The sequence below is a fragment of the Oratosquilla oratoria genome, chromosome 24, assembly GCF_046742065.1.
Source record: "Oratosquilla oratoria isolate Oo_2021 chromosome 24, ASM4674206v1, whole genome shotgun sequence".
Lineage (NCBI taxonomy): Eukaryota > Metazoa > Arthropoda > Malacostraca > Stomatopoda > Squillidae > Oratosquilla > Oratosquilla oratoria.
In genome coordinates this window covers 5,593,612-5,613,647 of record NC_134800.1, presented here as the reverse complement: position 1 = coordinate 5,613,647, position 20,036 = coordinate 5,593,612, and the positions used below count along the sequence as shown (strand labels likewise).

Below are 20,036 nucleotides of genomic sequence, written 5' to 3'. Positions count from 1 at the left end.
ACATATTCACACACATACACACATATATACACACACACACACACAGATGGTTATGCTCTTATGTAAGCAACCAATCACATTTACCAATGCGGATATTCACCCAATCGTAACACCCTTCCTCCTTCTCATCCTTCTCCTCCTCCTCCTCCTCTTCCTTTCCTCCTCATCCTCCTTTTCTCTTTCTTCTCTTCATCTCATCTACCTTGTCCTCATACACCCCTCGTCATACTCCTCCTTGTCCTCCTCTTTCTTATCCTCATATCCTCCTCTTGTCCTCCTCTTTTTGCTCTCCGTTATTCCTCCCCCTCCTCCTCCCTCCCTTCATCCTTCCTTCCTTCTCCCTCCCTCGCTCCTCCCTCATTTAGCTCCCATACCTTTTGTCGTTCTCCTTTCACTTTTCTTTCTTTGAATACTCTCTCCCCTACTCTCTCTCCCTCCCTCCCTCCCTCCTTCCCTCTCTCTCCCTCTCTCTCCCCTACTCTCTCTCTCTCTCCTCTACACTCTCCCTCTCCCCTATACTCTCCCTCTCCCTCCTCTCTCTCTCTCTCTCTCTCCCTCTCTCTCCCCTACTCTCTCTCTCTCTCTCCTCTACACTCTCCCTCTCCCCTACACTCTCCCTCTCCCTCCTTCTCTCTCTCTCTCTCTCCCTCCTACTCTCTCTCTCTTTCTGTCTCTGTCTCCCTCTCCATCTCCCTCCTTCTCTCTCTCTCTCCCTCACCCTCCTACTCTCTCTCATACTCTCACTCTCACTCACTCTACCTCTCTCTCCTACTCACTCTCACCCCCCTTTCCTTAGTGCAACTCACGCTTACTCGAATGCACATTCTCACGGGCAACTTCTGAGCTCACTCTGATTACTCACGTCCGTAAACTCACGGACTTCTCACACTCTACGACTTACAAATGTCCGTTCTCACGTGTGTCCGTTCACTCACGCTAAATCTCACGATAGTTGATTAAATCTTTATCCTGAATTACTCACGATAATATTTTAACTTACGTTCACTCACACATTCATTCTCACGGCAAAATTTTAACTCGTGCTCAGTTGACTAAATCCTTCTCCCGTCTTAAGATAACATTTTTAGATACGTTTACTCAGGCATTCATTCTCACGAAAAATGTTATTCTCACGTTCACTCACGCATTCATTCTCACGACAAAAAATTATTCTCACGTTTACTCGCGTTCATTCTCACTGTTGTACCCATTGTCACTGGCCGGATTCCTCAGCCTCACGATTTTATTCTCACGTTGTAGTTCTCACTCGCTCACGGAATATGGTGAGGTGTTTTCAAAACAGAAATGTTATATATTTTATTCTGGCTAAATCCCAGACGATTTTATTCAAGTGAGGCAGGTTCCTAAGGACGGGAGGGGGTCTTGATTAAGCCCCCCATAAGCTCTATATCCCACTCTTATCCCCCCATTCCCCCTCATTTTAATAAAATCGTCAGACGCTAGCCAGAATAAAATGTAATGATCGTCACTGTACTGAAAATGTTGATATTACTGATAGTATGATATAAATATTTTTCACGATACCGGCACGAGTTCCGATAATTTCAAATTCCGATTACGATACGAGGCCGATACCAATACCTGTAATGGTTATAATTCATGGTTAGGCCTTGCAGTTGGTTTGGGAAATTAATACATTATATGGACAAATTTACGCTTATTAATAGTTTTTTTTATCGGTATCGGAAGTTTAGAGCAGTATCGGAAATAATATCGGAATCTGTGAAAAAAAAGATTATATCGTTTCGTCACTAGTTGACGTGTCCGGTGATGGGCGTGGACTTGGAGACCACGCCCACTCTTGCCCTCAGGTTCACCCTCAGGCAACGTTCACTCTCGCCCGTTCACTCGCACTTTTGTTGGTCCTCACTCGCTCTCGCTCTCTCTCTCTCTCTCTCTCTCTCTCTCTCTCTCTCTCTCTCTCTCTCTCTCGTTCACTTTCGCTTGCGATGGACTTTCATTCCCGCAGGATGGTCAGTGAAAACACACACACACACACACACACACACACGCATATATAGAGGACGGGGATGGGTGAACATATAGACAGAAGGCACCCTCTTAAGAAAGTCTTCCCCCAGAGGGTAGACCATATATATATATATATATATATATATATTAAAATATATTTAAATATATATTATATATATATATATATATATATATATATATATATATATATATATATATAGTTGAGACATTCTGACAGGTTGACGTAAGTGGTTGTAGGAAACACAGGAGTCTTAGATTAATTTTATTCCTGACTAGTTTCGCAGGTATGTTTTTTCAAAGAGATGGTGTACAAAATGGTCAGAAGTAAACTCAGACTAAGACTCCTGTGTTTCCTACTCCCACTTACGCCATATGTATATGTATATATGAAGACATCCTGACAGGTTGTAAGAGGAGTAGAGGGAAACACACAAGTAGAACAGGAGTTTATTCCTTGACTAGTTTCGCACAGTGATGCTTCTTCAGAAAGAATGGTTTGCATTACAGAATAACTGGTATTAAATACAAAAAATATTAGGAGAAAGAGGGTATAAGGGAAGGTCACTTCCTATTCATGGTGGCACGAAATCGTGCGGGTTGGTCGGACTGGCGCTCCGTGTGGTGCTACGAGTGAACAGATGTCCTGTTGTTTTCCACTCAGTTGCTGCATGTAGTGCTGTTATCTTTGATAATTTAATATCTCCTATTCTATTATTTGTGCATTTATAGGAGATATTAAATTATCAAAGATAACAGCACTACATGCAGCAACTGAGTGGAAAACAACAGGACATCTGTTCACTCGTAGCACCACACGGAGCGCCAGTCCGACCAACCCGCACGATTTCGTGCCACCATGAATAGGAAGTGACCTTCCCTTATACCCTCTTTCTCCTAATATTTTTTGTATTTAATACCAGTTATTCTGTAATGCAAACCATTCTTTCTGAAGAAGCATCACTGTGCGAAACTAGTGGTAGAAGCCATATACATAGCCACAAATAAATGCACAAATAATAGAATAGGAGATATTAAATTATCAAAGATAACAGCACTACATGCAGCAACTGAGTGGAAAACAACAGGACATCTGTTCACTCGTAGCACCACACGGAGCGCCAGTCCGACCAACCCGCACGATTTCGTGCCACCATGAATAGGAAGTGACCTTCCCTTATACCCTCTTTCTCCTAATATTTTTTGTATTTAATACCAGTTATTCTGTAATGCAAACCATTCTTTCTGAAGAAGCATCACTGTGCGAAACTAGTCAAGGAATAAACTCCTGTTCTACTTGTGTGTTTCCCTCTACTCCTCCTATATATATATATATATATATATATATATATATATATGTGTGTGTGTGTGTGTGTGTGTGTGTTCTGGAGAAAGAATATGGCGTGAATAATAACACATTTTTCAAGAATTCGAATGGTGCTGGCCACTGCCTCTTTCTCCCTCTCGACTCTCGCTCTCATGCGCTAAGATTTAGAGGAGACGACACACCCGAGTGAAGAATCGAAGCGTGTACGAAAACTATCGCCAAGTTCCATGGTTTGTTCTCAACAACGACGGATTTGCTGTGCACCGTTTGTTCAATTCTAGAGGATTTCTAGTCAGAAAGCGTAAATCTAACATGACCTTATATCACCTGATCTAACGGATGTTCTTAGTGAATAGATTCATTTTGCCTCCCTAGAAATGGTATATGAAAAGGATTTTAGTTCAGTGAAATGTTCTCCGTTGATCATTCGGTCTGAGGTTGCTTGACAAGGATTACGTCATAAGGCAACTCCTTCACTAACGATGGGTTGTTACGGAGGTGTTGATGTACTTGTGGAGCATATTTTATAAGCGCTTCTATCCTATCCTTGTGGACAATTACGATCTTGTGGATTATTTTATATTTCATAATTTGACCTCCTCACCCCTCCCTTCCCCTTCTCCCCTCTCCCCTCCCCCTTCTCTCCTACCCCTCCTCCTCTCCCCTCCCCCTCCTCCTCTCCCCTCCCCCTCCTCCTCTCCCCTCCCCCTCCTCCTCTCCCCTCCCCCTCCTCTCCCCCTCCTCTCTCCCCCTTCCCTTCCCCCCCCTCCCCTCCAACGGGCGTTAGTTTCACCAAACCAAGACTGTCGCCCCTATCACCTCATTCCGTTACAGTCCCCCTTAAGCAAGGAAATGTGTATGTGGTGTGTGTAATATCAAAGCATTATCAATGGATCAGACAGTACAATCTCAGAGCTCTCATCTGAAAGGTCATAGCTGACGGTCACAAGTCAAACACGTGTTCCAGTACTGTGGTGAACCATACGTTCTGTTGTTTATAAGGACACCCACCTACTCACCCCCATCCCCTCCCCCCGCGTGCTGCCCCCATCACTCTCTAATTGCTCTCTCGTTGCTCTCTTTCTTGCATAATGCTCTCTTTGCTGAGTGCCAACAAAGAGCGGTACTGTTGAAGATTCTCCTTTCACTCACGTGGAATCTCCCCCTTCTCCTCTCCCACCCCCTCCTACCTTCTGTAGTTCAAGTTTTGTTAGTCTCTCTTCATATGATAGTTCTGAGAGTGTTGGTGCTAGTTTCGTAATTGCTCGTTGTATTTTAACAAAACTTGAAAGAATACAAAGAGTAATTTCAAAACTAACACCAACACTCTCAGAACTATCATATGATGAGAGACTAACAAAACTTGAACTACAGAGATTAGAACAAAGACGAGATAGAGGAGACTTGATAACTATTTATAGAATCATGAAAGGCATAGAAACTATTGATAGAGAGGATCTAATAAAATGGGATAGTAAAAATACAAGAGAACACGGAAATGAAATCAAGAAAGACGGTTATAGAAGGGACCTGAAAAAGAATAGCTTTCCACACAGAGCAATAGACATCTGGAATACGTTGGACGAAAAAGTGGTGTGTGCAAAAACAATTCATGAATTTAAAAACAGTTTAGATAAAATGAGATATGAAGACGGGACACCACAAGCATAGCTCCCCTTCCCGTAAAATACAATTAGGTAAATACACACACACACACACATATATATATATATGTGTGTGTGTGTATATATATGTATATATTTGGTAGGGGTCCCTCCCTTTTTTTTCTCTCGCTCTCATCATTATTGTACCAGTTTAGTAAATAACTCAAATATGAATTGATTATACTTTATTCTTAACATAACTATTTAAATTTCTTCTTCTGTTTTAGTCTAACCATTGTACAATATGCAATAGTAAATAACTCGAATATGAATTGATTATACTTTATTCTTAACATAACTATTTAAATGTTTTCTTCTATTTTAGTCTAACTATTGTACAATATGTAACTAATTTACTGACAATAAACAGAATCACAGACATACTAGATAAACCTGCGTGGAATTGCTATCTTTTATAGTCACCCCTAAGCATGTACAGTTTTCTCTTCTTAACGATATAGAGAACATTAACATATACATTGAGTGACTTTAGTAATTGAATATATTAAAGGCGTAAAGCAGATTCAGATGCATTCAGAGATACGTATAAACTAATAATGTTACTGATATTGTAGTTTCTTAATGTTATTCCAAGTTTAAGACACTAATTGTGCTCTTAATGTATGAATAATTTCTTCCATCACAGTCATTCTGTATGACCATATTTCATATATTCCAATATATGATTTTTTACATCAGTAATTTTTCTTTTGCAAGAGAATAATGAAACAGTTCGTTTTTTTCAATTGTGTTTATTGTAAAGCGTCCAGAATGCTCATTCTTATCTTAGAAAACAATGACGTCATTATTCTAACAATACAGTTCCTTGTGTTTATTATGGCTTCCATTGCCCCTCCCCCCCCAAAAAAAAAGTAAATTTTTAAAAAGAAAAATCGTCCACCAATTTGTTTATTTAGTTATATGTTTATCCTGACTTTATATACCTAGTTACGTTTCATAGAAGTTGTCTAGAAAACGAATTAGATGTTTAATTGGTTTAAAAAAAACTGTGACGTAAGAACTATGACGTCATCGGCGCCTGGGTTCTCTACGGTGTCAGGGGGTGTCCGAAACGTCAAAAAATTGATGTTAAATGGTCGAAGACCCGTGGGGAAGGCTTGGAACGTTTCGGACACAGCCTAAGACTAGTCAGAGAACCGTGATTTGGCTTTGTCTAATTCTAGTTGGAAAAATAATAAACTAGAACTAATGTTTGTGGCATGTACAATGTAATAAGGAATCGACTTGGCTGAGTAGGGATAGAACGTTTTTGAACGCAAAACGTTTTTTTGATTGATCCATTAATTTATCTATTGATTGTGTTTTGGGGTTTTCTTCGGGTTTGTCCGTTGCTGTGAGTTTATGACGGGTTTGTTCCGGGTTTATACATTAAGGCTTTTGTCAGGTTCGAATCCTGTAGGTTTATGTATTGAAAAGAGATTGGGTTCCTTACACAGCTCTTATGATGGTCGATCCCTCATTACGAAAGAAAACGCAATCCAGGGTGATCCTCCAGAAATCTTTATTTTCTTTTTTATTTCCTTTTTTAAAAAATGTAGATGGGCAACAAAAAATAAATGTCTGGTTTATATTTAAGTGATCATAATCTGTCAACACTTTTTGGAAGTATTTGTTATTACATATGTAAGGTGTCGAAAGGTAATTTTTTCTTGATTTTCTTTATTTTTTCTTTCCTTGTGTGAGCTATTTGATTTCATGGAGTCCACTAGTTTAGTCAAAATTTTCTAAAATATATTCATAATACTTTTTTTCATGTATCAGTATAAATAATTTAGGAGGATGTCAGTTTTTCATTTTTATATTTTCATTTTTTTCTCAAATGTTTTCGTCCACCTGATCGCCAGAATTTTTCGATCGTTTGGTTAATTTATGTTAAATTGTCTCTGTTATCTCCTCTGTGGTCTTGTTATCTCTTTGTCTTATCTTCTTATCTTAGCAATCCTCTGGAGATGCCTGTTGGTGCTGGTTCTTGGCGTCTGAAGATCTGAAATTAGGATAAATTGATAAAACAAGGGAACGAAAAATGTGTAACTATCCTTAGAGAATAACACAAATTCTATTCCCTGAGTGCCCTATGGGTCTGCCCAATGACCGTGGCCGGTTAACTATGGGGCGCTTTTTTTTTTTTTTTTTTTTTTTTCTTTTTTTTTTTCAAAGGAGACTGGGGGGGGAATGGATTAAGTGTGTACATCTATTTCGTGAATACGACTTGATGCAGAAAGGTTATTTGTTCTTTTCTACTGGGAGATAGATACAGAGGGACAGATATGGCATTCTTTGAGAACATCCACTAAGATACACAAGTGCTTAACGTGCAAAACTACCTAATTTAACTAAAATGTGAAAGAAACTACGTTGTGTGTATGTGCGTGTGTGTACATGCACACACGGAATTCTAACCCCACATACAAGACCAAACAAATTTAGCAAACAAGAGGCATCAGAGAACATACCATCAAAGTTTTACCTTTCAAAGAGGGCAGGGTTTGTGTAGATGGGCTCGGAGGGATCTTGGAAGCGTCCTCCCCCACCCCCTCCTCCTCCCCCACCTCCTTCACCACCTCCACCACCCCCTTCAGGATACTCCGAGTCACCGTGAGGGCGGGAGTCAAAGTTGTAACTGCTCAGGAAAAAAGTAGAGAAAAGGAACCTTCAGACCATCCCGAAGAGGAGGAAGAAGTAAAAAAAAAAAAAAAAAAAAAAAAAAAAAAAAAAAAAAAAAATCATTACTGTAACTGCCCAGAAAAAAAGAGTAGAGAAGAGAAACCTTCAGACCACCCAGAAGAGGAAGAAGTAAAATAATAATAATAATAAATAAATAAATAAAATAATCCCTTGGATAGTCAACTACAAGTTCTTCGTGACCCTTCGTGCCGCTTCCCAATAGTGTGACACACTGACTGACTGACTGACACGTCTTTTTTAGTAGTACTCTTGAAGCTTCTACCATAACTGCAAAATATTGACATACTTTAAGTCAGACAAACTTATCACCCATGGAAGCACCCATCCATCCCTATAAACTACCCATAGAAAACAAAGACATCACCCATAGAAACACAATTTGTTACCCATAGAAACGCAAGTCATCATCCATAGATCAATTCGTCACCCACAGAAGGCCAATTTACCACACATAGAATACCATTTTATTACCCATAGAAAACCACACCTCATTACCCATAGAAAGCCAACTCATTACTCATAGAAGTCCAATTTGTTACCCATAGAAACGCAAGTCATCAGCTATAGATCAATTCATTACCCACAAAAAGCCAATTTACCAGACACACAATACCATTTCATTACCCATAGAAGACCACACCCCATTACCCATAGAAAGCCAATTTGTTACCCATAGACGAACAATACAGTAAAACCCGTTCATGCATAACTCCCATATTACCGTGCCTCACGGTATAGATTTCGATATGGTAGGCGTCAGGTGATTTTATTAAGGGGTTTGTGTTTGAACCTTGATTTGAACGAGACGATAAGATAATCTAGAGTGTGTCGCTCTGTTAGAGAATTATTTGTATATATATATATATATATATATATTATATATATATATATATATGTATATATATTTATATTATATTCATTTTAGTTTTAGTTTTTTTTAATTTGCATATATTTTATTCTATTCTATTCCATTACATTTCTTTTGTTATTTATTTTCTAATTGAATTGAAATTAAGCACCGCCCATCATGTCTCAGATTGACGTGGCTCGACCAATCATAGGCCACGCACAGCGAAGCTTAGCCAATAAGCTTAAGGGGTGATTCTTGATTTGAGTATCTTTGATAATTTTGAGAAACCAATCGTATCAGATTAATGCCTTCCGTTTGCCAATCCTGAGTTCCTAATCCTTTGCATTGAGTAGTCATTTCTAGTCCGTTCATACAAGTCTGTCAGCGAAGCCACGCCCACTTTTAGTTAAGCAGCCAATCGCGCGCATGTGTGGTTACAAATCCCAACTATCCAATTACCAATCATGAAAAAATGACACGGAGGTGAACCTGTTCGCGTTTAAGAACAAGAATGGAGGAGACTGCAAGGGACCATAAGGCCTACACTAGGCAGTTCCATGTCCATTACCACGTATCATCTCCATTCATAAAGTTGTCTAACCTTTTCTTAAAACAACCGATAGTTTCAGCGCTCACTACATCATGGTCACCAAGTCTATTCCATTCGATAACCATTCTATTGGTGAACCAGTTCTCGCCTATTTCCTTCATTGGACATAAACTATCTCCATCAATCACAGAACGGGGATCTACGGAGTGGGCGTGGCTTAGCTGACAGACTTCGGTGAACGGACTCGAACGACCACAAAAAAAAAAAAAAAAAAAAAAAAAAAAAAAACACGTTTTCAATATCCATGCTTACACAAGAATGGAAGAGACCGCAAGAGACCATAAGGCCTACACTAGGCTTCGGTGAACGGAATCGAACGACAAAAAAAAAAAAAGTTTTCAATATCCATGCTTACACCTGCCTTGCTGGCTCGGCTACAGTTCTGACGTGACTCCCAGGGAAGTTGAACTTCCCTCGGGGGGACGAGAAGCCCTGAGGGCCGGAGGACATGTGGGGGTTGCCCGCGTCCGCGGAGGAGTTCTTCGTGTTCAGGTTCCTGTTCTTCCTGTAGGAGGAGGAGGAGGTTAGTGGAGGTGTGGGAAGTAGGGAGGTTGAGGAAGACATCTTGAGGCTAACTAGGATTCTATGAAAAAGAAGATATTGAATAGAATTCTTCAGGAGGCTGTATTATTATTATTATTTTGTTATTATTATCATTATTATTATTATTATTATTATTATTTTATTATTACCATTATCATCATTATTATTAGTAATAGTATTAGTAGTAATATCTTACAATTGATATATTATTATTGTTATTGTTATCATTATTATTAGTAATAGTATTATTAGTAGTATATTATTATTATGATTTATACTATCATTGTTTTTGTAAGCTAACGGTCATAGACGCACGCACCTAAACCTTCAAAGAAAAACAGATAAAAGATACAAGAAGGAGTAGGGGGAGAGACGTGGACACTCACATCCAAGGGGAAAAATATATAATAATAATAATAATAATAATAAAATGACAAAGGGTTACTGATATCTTGAAGAATGATCAAACGGGACAAGAACCGTGGTGACCTGATGACCTGACCTGTAACAGAAGGCGAAGAGTGCGACGACGCCGAAGAGGCAGATGACAGAGGCGACGAGGGCGACCACGAGCGTGTAGTACTCTCCAAGGGTCACACAGACCTCGGTCTCGACCGAGGACACAGAGACGTCAGGGATCTCTTGTCTCGAGAGGTAGACCTGTTGGAACATATTTGTAAATCACAGCTAATACCACAATCGGGGCAGAAGATACGGGAGGCGGGGAGTCTATATATTTCGATTGGTGACTGAAGTGGATTGCAGTTAGCAGTCGAAATATATAGACTCCCCATTTGTTTTTTTACTGCTCCAACTGTGGTGTTTGTTGTAATGCATATGTGTCACCGTTGAAGAACGTTGTAGCATATTTGTAAATCACAGCTAATACCACAATCGGGGCAGAAGATACGGGAGGCGGGGAGTCTATATATTTCGATTGGTGACTGAAGTGGATTGCAGTTAGCAGTCGAAATATATAGACTCCCCATTTGTTTTTTTACTGCTCCAACTGTGGTGTTTGTTGTAATGCATATGTGTCACCGTTGAAGAACGTTGTAGCATATTTGTAAATCACAGCTAATACCACATTCGGAGCGGAAGAAAAGACTAGACACGGGGAGTCTATATATTTCGATTGCTAACTGAAGTTGATTGCAGTCTTTTCTTCTGCATCGACTGTGGTGTTTGTTGTAATGCAAATATATGTTTACCGGACACATCTCTTCTTTTTAACCGAAATTAGTATTATTCGTACATGAAGAGAACAACAAATATAAGAACATAAGACTGAAGGAGACTGCAGAAGACCATAAGGCCTACACTAGGCAGTTCCATGTCCCTTACCAAGTGTCATCCCTATCCATAAAGTTATCTTCTCTTGTTTCAGCACTCTATACATGGTTGCTAAATCTATTCCATTCGTTAACCACACTATGGATAAACTAGTTCTTGCATATATCCTTCTTGAATATTAATTTATCCAGTTTCAACCCATTATTAAGAGTCCCGTCCTGTTGTCTTAATATGATGACCTTGCCTGCATAACCTTTGCTAAACCCCGTAACCCATCTCAATACCTATTTGTTTATTATTATTTTCTTGATTATTATTTATGTCTATTATTATTTACTATTTACCTGTTTAATTGTTGTTAAACTTTACATATTTTTATTTACTTTATATCATAATTTTTATATATTTGTTTATTTATCATTATATATGTATGTGTGTGTGTGTGTATATATATATATATATATATGTATATATATATATTTTTTTTTCATCCGACCTAGTTATGGACCAAAAGGTCGGCATGCCCCTCATTTGTATGATCATCCCGTACTCTACGCGTAAATTAAGGTGCCTAAGCCGGTCCTCGTAAGGTAAATTTTTGAAGCTATGTATCGTTTTGGTCCTCCATTGTACTGACTCTAGTGGCTTAACATCCATTATATTTATATTATTATGTTTTTATTTTATTTTTTTATTTATCATTATAATTTTTTCGCATCCGACCTAGTTATGGACCAAAAGGTCTCCTGTCGGCATGCTCCTCATTTGTAATCCTTTGAACAAAACTATTCCGATGAATTAACGAATGACGTCATACCTCGTATAAGCCGTGTATCTGCTCCGGTGGGTCCTCCTCGTCCTCGTCCTCCTCCTCATCTTTATCCGAGTCTCCTCCTCCAGAAGGCTCCTCCAAAGTGTCACGACGTCGCCTTCGGCCGTAGGAAGGAATCTCCTCGCGCCCGTTGTTCGAGATACAGTAGGCCTGAAGAACAAAGAAGAACAAAAAGAACAGATATGTTAGATGCCGAACATAGTAGAAATCCTAGTGTTTATATGTCGGTGAACTTGTCTTTGCTCAATTCCCGAAATAAAATCATTAGAGAGAAAAATCGAAAATATTAGGAAGAAGATTGATATTTGTGAAGATCCTGTTGTACTGAACTCTGTATATATGATATATATATATATATATATATATATATATATATATATATATATATATATATATATATACGTGATTCACAAAATAAGATGGGAAATGAAAAGATTGGTGACCGAACGTTTTCGTCAATTCGTCTGCAAATGTCTTGAATAGACGAAAACGTTTTTTTCCATATGTATGTATGTGTGTATATATACATATATATATATATATATGTGTGTGTGTGTGTGTGTGCGTTCCTCTTACCGGTTCGCAACCGTGTTTGCAAGTCCTCACTAAAGCCTCGAAGATCAGGAAGTTCGATTCAGTGATCTTGAAGGCGCTGAAGTCAGCCTGGAGGGCGTTGCCCGAGCGGGACTTCCCGAGGGACGGGAAGACGTTGGGATCCAGGGGACACCTGTGGGAGTTCAAGTGGGAGTTCAGGTCGATTTCACAGTCGTTGGGAGTCGTGCGAGCGTATACAACTCGTGGTGCCCCGTCTCTTTGTTCATTTTTTTCTCCCAAAGAGTTTTGATTTATACATCTACGAAACGTATATGACATAGTACATGTATATTCAAGTATGTATACATATGTATGTGTGTATTCGTGTGTGTGTATATTCAAGTATGTATATATATAGGCATGTGTGTATTTATGTGTGTGTATAATCAAGTATGTATACATGTATGTAAGGATGTTTGTATTGAAAATCCATGTGAACAAGTTGCATAAATATGGACTGGAAATGAAGCGTTTATTCCTGACGTTTTGTCCATTGACTTTCTCAAAGGAATGTTTGTATTCATGTGTGTATATGTATATTCAAATTTGTATACTATAAGGACGTGTATTTATGTGTGTGTGTATTCAAGTATGTATACATATATAAGGATGTGTGTATTCATGCGTGTGTATATTCAAGTTTGTATACATATATAGGGAAGTGTGTATGTATATTCAAGTGTGTGTACATATATAGGGATGTGTGTATTTGTATGTATATGTGTGTGTGTATTTAAGTATGTATACATATATAGGGATGTGGGTATTTATGTATGTGTGTGTGATGAAAAATGTGAGTAGCGTACGCCAGGAGGCGCTGATTAACTGCGGCCGAAGCCGCCACCTTTGCCCCATTATGCGCTTTGGGGACTATTGGAGAATAGGTAACAAACCGCCACTCCTGGGAATCGGAGAGGAGTGTGGGATTCGAACCTAGAGGAGCGTGAATAAACTGATCAGTTGGGTCAGGTAACAAACAGTCACTGCTGGGAATCGGAGAGTAGTGCGGGACTCGAACCGGGAGAGTGCGAGACCTACACGGGGAATATGAAAACACTGACCCAACAGTTGGGTCAGGTAACAAAACAGTCACTTTTGGGAATCATAGAGGAGTGCGGGACTCGAACCGGGAGGACGCGAGACCTACACGGGGACTATGAGAACACTAACCCAACAGTTGGGTCAGGTAACAAAACAGTCATCGGAATCGGAGAGGAGTGCGGGACTCGAACCGGGGAGATGCGAGACCTACACGGGGAATATAAGAACACTGACTCAACAGTTGGGTCAGCTACAAAGAGTAGCTTCTGGGAATCGGAGAGGAGTGCGGGACTCGAACCGGGGAGATGCGAGACCTACACGGGGAATATAAGAACACTGACTCAACAGTTGGGTCAGCTACAAAGAGTAGCTTCTGGGAATGCGGACTCGAACCGGGGAGATGCGAGACCTACACGGGGAATATAAGAACACTGACTCAACAGTTGGGTCAGCTACAAAGAGTAGCTTCTGGGAATCGGAGAGGAGTGCGGGACTCGAACCGGTAAGGAATGGGAATCCACTGACCCTCTGCTATCGATGAGACGGATGCTCCTGCCGGAGTAAGGGTCCTTTGCTACGACGTCGGTGGCGAAGATGTCGCTGACCAGGTTCTCTCCCCTCTGGGACTCGAGGAGGAAGACCAGAGGATCACCCACGGCGATCGTGGACGTCGGTTCTCCTCCGTACAGGATCTGGAGTCGCACTCGAGATTTCAGGACGTTCTCCGCCGGCAGGTACTCGATGGGAATTGGGACCCCTGTTCTGGAAGGGAAGGGGAGGGGGGGAAATTACTTTCAGGAAAAAAAAGTGAAGTCCAAAGACAGTAAGTGTATCCACTATATTCAGACAAAAAAGAAAGTCCCCAAGTCCATATACGTGTGTGTGTGTGTGTGTGTGTGTGTATGTGTGTGTATGTGTGTGTTTGTGTGTTTGTTTGCAGGAACCGCTGGGAAAATTGAACAAATGATGACCGACCGTTTCCGTCTACTTAAAAAAAATTCAAAGGTACCTTTAAAAATGTCTTAAATAAGCGAAAAAGTGTGATCACCATTTGTTTCTTTTTCCCGATGATTTACACAAATATCGTTAATCACGTGCATTTTATGATTTCTTTGTACGTAAGTACATGTATGAATGTATATGTGTATATGTATACGTAGGTAGGTAGCTTGGCACCATCCATCCCGGGCGCTTTACCCTCTCTCATTCCTTTCGCGCCCCCAAAGGGGTTATTGTCGCGCGGGATCGGTTTTTGTGGGAGGGGAAGAATGTCCGTAAGAAAATAAAAAGATGGTAGTGTATAAAAGAGGGCTATTGCCAAAAATTGCTCTTTTTTTTTTGTGAACGATTATGGGCGGTTGGTGGTGGTGGCTCGGGACAAACGGGCAGGGAACTTGGACGGCGGAGCCAAGAGAGGAACCTACCCTGCGCCAATGTATCCTGAAGTGACGACAGCTTCCCCAGGTCCCATGACTGTGCAGGTCAGGTTGTAGCGCTTGTCTGAGATCGTCTGAAGGTAGTCTGTGAATTGGACCACCACGATGTTGGAGGTTGTGTCACCGAACTGCAAGAAGAGACCCCTTCAAGTGGCGCTTGTCGGAGCGTGCTAGGGCGTGTCACTGCTAAGTGTCTCATGATAAATGACATGGTATATCGGACACGCGCGCGCGCACACACACAAACACACACCCAGATGCATACACACAGACGCATACACACACACAGGCGCTCACACACACACACACAACATACACAGAGGCATACACACATACAGGCGTGCGCACACACACACAAACACACACAGATACACACAGACGATTTCACACACACACACACACACAGACGCACATACACACACATACACACACACACACAGACGCACATACACACACACACACACACACACATTCACGGTTCGGTGGTGTGATGTTACCACGCTCGACCGCTGATTTAGCAATCCGAGTTCGAGGCTTGCTACACAGCGATTCGGCATTCCAACTCTGGTGGGCAATAAGTTGTATGTGTTTGTGTATGTGTAAGGTCACAGCACTGCTCACACATCGGGCCATACGTACTCTGAGTTATCAACCAATAGGGTAATGGTTGTTTATCTTGAGTCCAACACATGATCCAAGACAATAATGAATCACACACACACACACACACACACACACACACACACACACACACACACACACACACACACACACACACACACACACACACACACACACACTCACTGTACCTTGATTGTACCGCAGCGACTATCAGCGTTCGGGATGAATAGCGACAGATTTTTGCTCCTCTTTCCTTTGGCGAAACAGGAATCGTAGTATCCGTAGACGTAGATGCGGCCGTCGAACGGTTCCACCGTGTTCAGGTTGAAGGTCATCCCGTCAGTCGTGCATTCCTGAGAAACTGTGGTGGAGGTCGGGACACGAGAGAGAGAGAGAGAGAGAGAGAGAGAGAGGTGGGTTGCGAGGAGTGTATGAGTGTGGGTAGGGGACAGGCAGGCGGAGAGTGGACGAGATAGAGATAGAGAGATGGATAGATAGATAAGTAGAAAGAGAAAAAGAGAGGTGGGTTGCGAGGAGTGTATGAGTGTGGGTAGGGGACAGGCAGACGGAGAGTGGACGAGATAGAGGTAGATGGATAGATAGATAAGTAGAAAGAGAAGTGGATTGTGAGCGTGTGGGGGGATAGGTATACAGAGGGATAGATAAATGGAGATAAAGAGAGGGATAGAGAAAGAGAGAGAGACAAACGTGGGGAAAGAGAGAGAGATGAGAAGAGGAAGAGAATCGCAGGGAGATGAAGACAATTGTAACAGATGACGGAGGATGGATGGGGGAGGGGAATGGAAAGAAAATAAAGAGGTTAGAGAGAAGATAAAGATGATATTCCTTTTAAATATGATACTTAGAAAAATAGACTTTCTAAAAGCCTTATAGTAACATTTTTTTTTTTTTTGCATTTTTTAATACACAATATATGATCAGTCTTTTGTATGCTCATGAACTCCTTATGAAGATGTGAATTATATTTACATGTCATATATACATATAAATCTATATTAGTCTCTACATGTTAGTCTGCTTATATAGTATTGTAAAACAAATTGGCCTGTGACATTGGCAGTTTGCATATACGTTAGTAAACAAACATCAATGAAAGCTTGTGAACTGTGATGCATTGCAACAAAATCACATAAAACGTCTACTTCCGAATAAAAAATACGTGCTCGATAACAGTGAATAGTGAACTGTCACATTTATAAAAAGTACTTAGATCATGTTTACAGGTAAGCCCCACCTCCGTGCTCACTCCGCCCCCTTTTTCCCGTCCGCCAATCACTGCCCGCTTCGGTTGGACATTGTTCGATGGTGATTAGCGGAGAGCGTGAAGGTGGGCGTGGCTATGATCTTCCAAAGCGGTTACCTTTGTAGACATCTCACGTTTTCTTCTAGTCATCTGGTACCTTTTTTCTCCTTTGTATATTTCAAACTGGGAGAGACATGTATGTATGTATATATATATATATATATATATATATATATATATATATATATGTGTGTGTGTGTGTGTGTGTGTGTGTGTGTGTGTGTGTGTGTTGAAACATTCTCACAGGTTGACGTAAATGGGAAGAGGAAACGCAGGAGTCTTAGTCTGAGTTTATTCCTGACTAGTTTCTCATGTATACATTTTCAAACGAACTCCTCTGAAAAAAAAAATACATTTGCGAGACTAGTCAGGAACAAACTCACACGTAATATATATATATATATATATATATATATATATATATATATATATATATATATATATATATATATATATATATATATATATGCAGGTGCACAACTTCCCATTTCTTTCCCATCTGTCTCCATGTCATCACGTTAATTCCCGATGTTTTCTCCATTTTCAAAATTTTCATCATATCACATTTCCATTATCTTTTCTTTTTTCTTTTTCTTTTTTCTTATTCCTCTCCCTTTAACTACTAATCTGATCAGGTTCTGTCCTCTCTCTCTTTCTCTCTCAAAAAAAAAAAAAAAAACACTCCATGAGTACTTGGTAAAGCCCTAATAAGCGAGACGTCGTAATGGTAAAGGTTCCGTGTCTTTTGATAAACTTGTCGGCAATTACCAATTACATAGAACCTGACTCTCGTTATTTCTTATTTCCAAACCCGTCCCTTCCTTCGCCATTCTTGTTCCATTTATCCTAAACCTAAACTTGATTTTTTTTTTCTAAAATGTTTTTTCTTCAAGTTCTATCCAGACAACCTCTCTCCCTCTCTCTCTCTTTAACTCTCTCTTGTCAGCTCTCACCATTCTCTTCCTCTCAATCTCTTTTGTATACCTCTCTTCCTTTAAGTGGAATTTTGTCTTTGCCATTTCCTGTACTATCTCACCCAATTACTCATTTTATTCTCATCAAATTTCAAGTATTTTTGTTCCATACACTTCCTCGACGTCTTTCAATATTTTTTCTAAGTCCCGTCATTCCTTTTTACTTCTTCCGGAAGACTCTAGAATATTATTAAAGTCACTGCTTAAAATCCTGTACCCAATTTTGAACTCAACTGTGTTAATATCCCCTCCGGATAATGTCGTGTCAATTGAGTTTCTCTTTAAAAATCACATGTGAGATAGTGTAGAAGACGTGATTGTACGTTTGTGTGTGTGTGTGTGTGTGTGTATGTGTGTGTATTCACTTGGTCTTTGGATCACGTGTTGGACTCGTGATCGACAGCTATTTCCCTCCTGGAAGAGAGCTCAGAGCTCGTAGGTCCGATCTATGGGTAATGCTATGACCTTGCACACACACACACACCCAACTCCCCGCCCACGAGAGTCAGAGTAACGACCCGAGGCACAGCGATACCGAAATAATTTCGGCCCTGGGCAGGATTCGAACTGGGTACTGGGAGCACTTCTACTTCCCATTTCAGCGCTCTACCAACTGTGCCACCGAGTTGTGTGTGTGTGTGTGCGGACTTGCCCAGGATGTGGAAGGATACGTGGGTCAAGAATTGATCTCCACAGTCATCTCTGCTCGCATCAGCGCCTAAAATAACTTGGTCGCCACTCAGCCTCACTCAAATCATCACGCTTCACCGGAGCACTGTTGTCGATTACCAACGGACTGCTATAAGATGAGCGTGTGTGTGTGTGTGTGTGTGTGTGTGTGTGTGTGTGTGTATTTACCTAGTTGTATCTTACGGGAAGGGGAGTTAAGCTTGTGGTGTCCCGTGTGTGTGTGTGTGTGTGTGTGTGTGTGTGTGTGTGTGTGTGTGTGTGCAGATAGATAAACAAGTCCTGACATAAAGTTACATCAGGTTCGAGCTGAACTGATGTTTTCTCCCTCACGATCTGAAGCATCAGTTATCGACCTTTCTTCACGACCCCATCGGAGGTACTAACCATCGAGACAATTCTCCTGTTGCGTCCTCTGGTAGTATTGGAAGAGGGTGTTTGTCTCGAACTCCTCTTTGTTCTCGACATCCAGCGAGGACGTGCTTAAGTGAGACATCTCGCAGTTTTCCGGAAAGAAGGATCTGAATCATGCCCGGACACAGAAGAAGAAGGGAAAACAAAAAAGTCAAGCAAAATTTTACGTCACGACCGGATTCTTTTAGGGGAGGAGATCTCGACATTAGCGGTCCTTCCGGGGGAACTCCGGGGGCGTCCTCGGGTTTCCGGAGCCCCCCGGAAGCAGACCGGACTCCCTCCACCATGCCCTCGCTTACCTTCGTGTATCCTGACGGGGAAAGATGTCCGGTCTTCTGGAGTCTTTGGAGGATCGTCTGAAGGAGTAAGACAGTGGAGCAGTGGAGGTCAAAACCTAAGGTTCTTGAAACCCTAAACCGTTTTCGCAGTCACTGGGGTTTGTTGAACTCATTCGATTAGTTCCGCACGGATCGACTTTTCGCCGTGCGCCGTTCACGACACGACGTCGTGCTCTCAAATAACCATAGGTATCTATGGTTCGTTTCACACGGATCGATTTCTCACCTTGTGCCGTCCACGACACGACGTCGTGTTCTCATAAAACCATAGGTGTCTGATCGCTTTCACACGTCACGACCACGTGTGAAAGTGTCCATAGACAGCCATGGTTATTTGACAGCACGACATTGTGTCGTGGACGGCGCACAGCGAAAAGTTGATCCGTGTGAAACAAGCCTTAGTTAGCTCAGGGGGGGGGTTCCTTGACTGAATAAAATCCCCTGACGGCGCCCAGAAGTAATAATAGATAAGGAGACTCCATGAGACCTTAAGGCCTAGACTAGGCAGTTCCATGTCCTTTACCACCTGTCATCCCTATCCATAAGTTTTCTCATCTCTTCATAAAACAACAAATTGTTTTAGCGATCACTACATGGTTACTAAGTTTATTCCATTCTTTAACTACAGTATTGATGAATCAGTTCATGCCTATTTCCTTTTCGAATCTAAATTTGTCAAAATCGGTGAAAGACAATCCCCAGTGACTGGAAAGATGGTAGTAGCAAGGCCAACAAACATACAAATCTACTTTCTGAATCTACGGTGAGTTCG

General features: G+C 41.0%; 1 protein-coding gene across 2 annotated transcripts in view; it reads right to left on the bottom strand.

Moving 5' to 3' along the window:
• Positions 1–7,255: 7,255 nt before the first annotated feature.
• LOC143038409 (uncharacterized) overlaps positions 7,256–20,036 on the bottom strand; it is a 56,210-nt gene continuing 43,429 nt past the window's right edge. Inside the window, exons 11-19 of one of the 2 annotated variants that reach the window (XM_076207563.1) lie at positions 18,900–19,033; positions 15,716–15,888; positions 14,895–15,034; positions 13,996–14,232; positions 12,412–12,562; positions 11,821–11,985; positions 10,213–10,370; positions 9,523–9,672; positions 7,256–7,642 (exon numbers count right to left, since the gene is read on the bottom strand). In XM_076207563.1, the coding sequence (XP_076063678.1) occupies positions 7,486–7,642; positions 9,523–9,672; positions 10,213–10,370; positions 11,821–11,985; positions 12,412–12,562; positions 13,996–14,232; positions 14,895–15,034; positions 15,716–15,888; positions 18,900–19,033 (1,465 nt within the window). In that variant the 3' untranslated portion in view covers positions 7,256–7,485. The remainder of the gene's footprint in view (positions 7,643–9,522; positions 9,673–10,212; positions 10,371–11,820; positions 11,986–12,411; positions 12,563–13,995; positions 14,233–14,894; positions 15,035–15,715; positions 15,889–18,899; positions 19,034–20,036) is intronic. The other variant, XM_076207562.1, reaches the window with a different exon arrangement.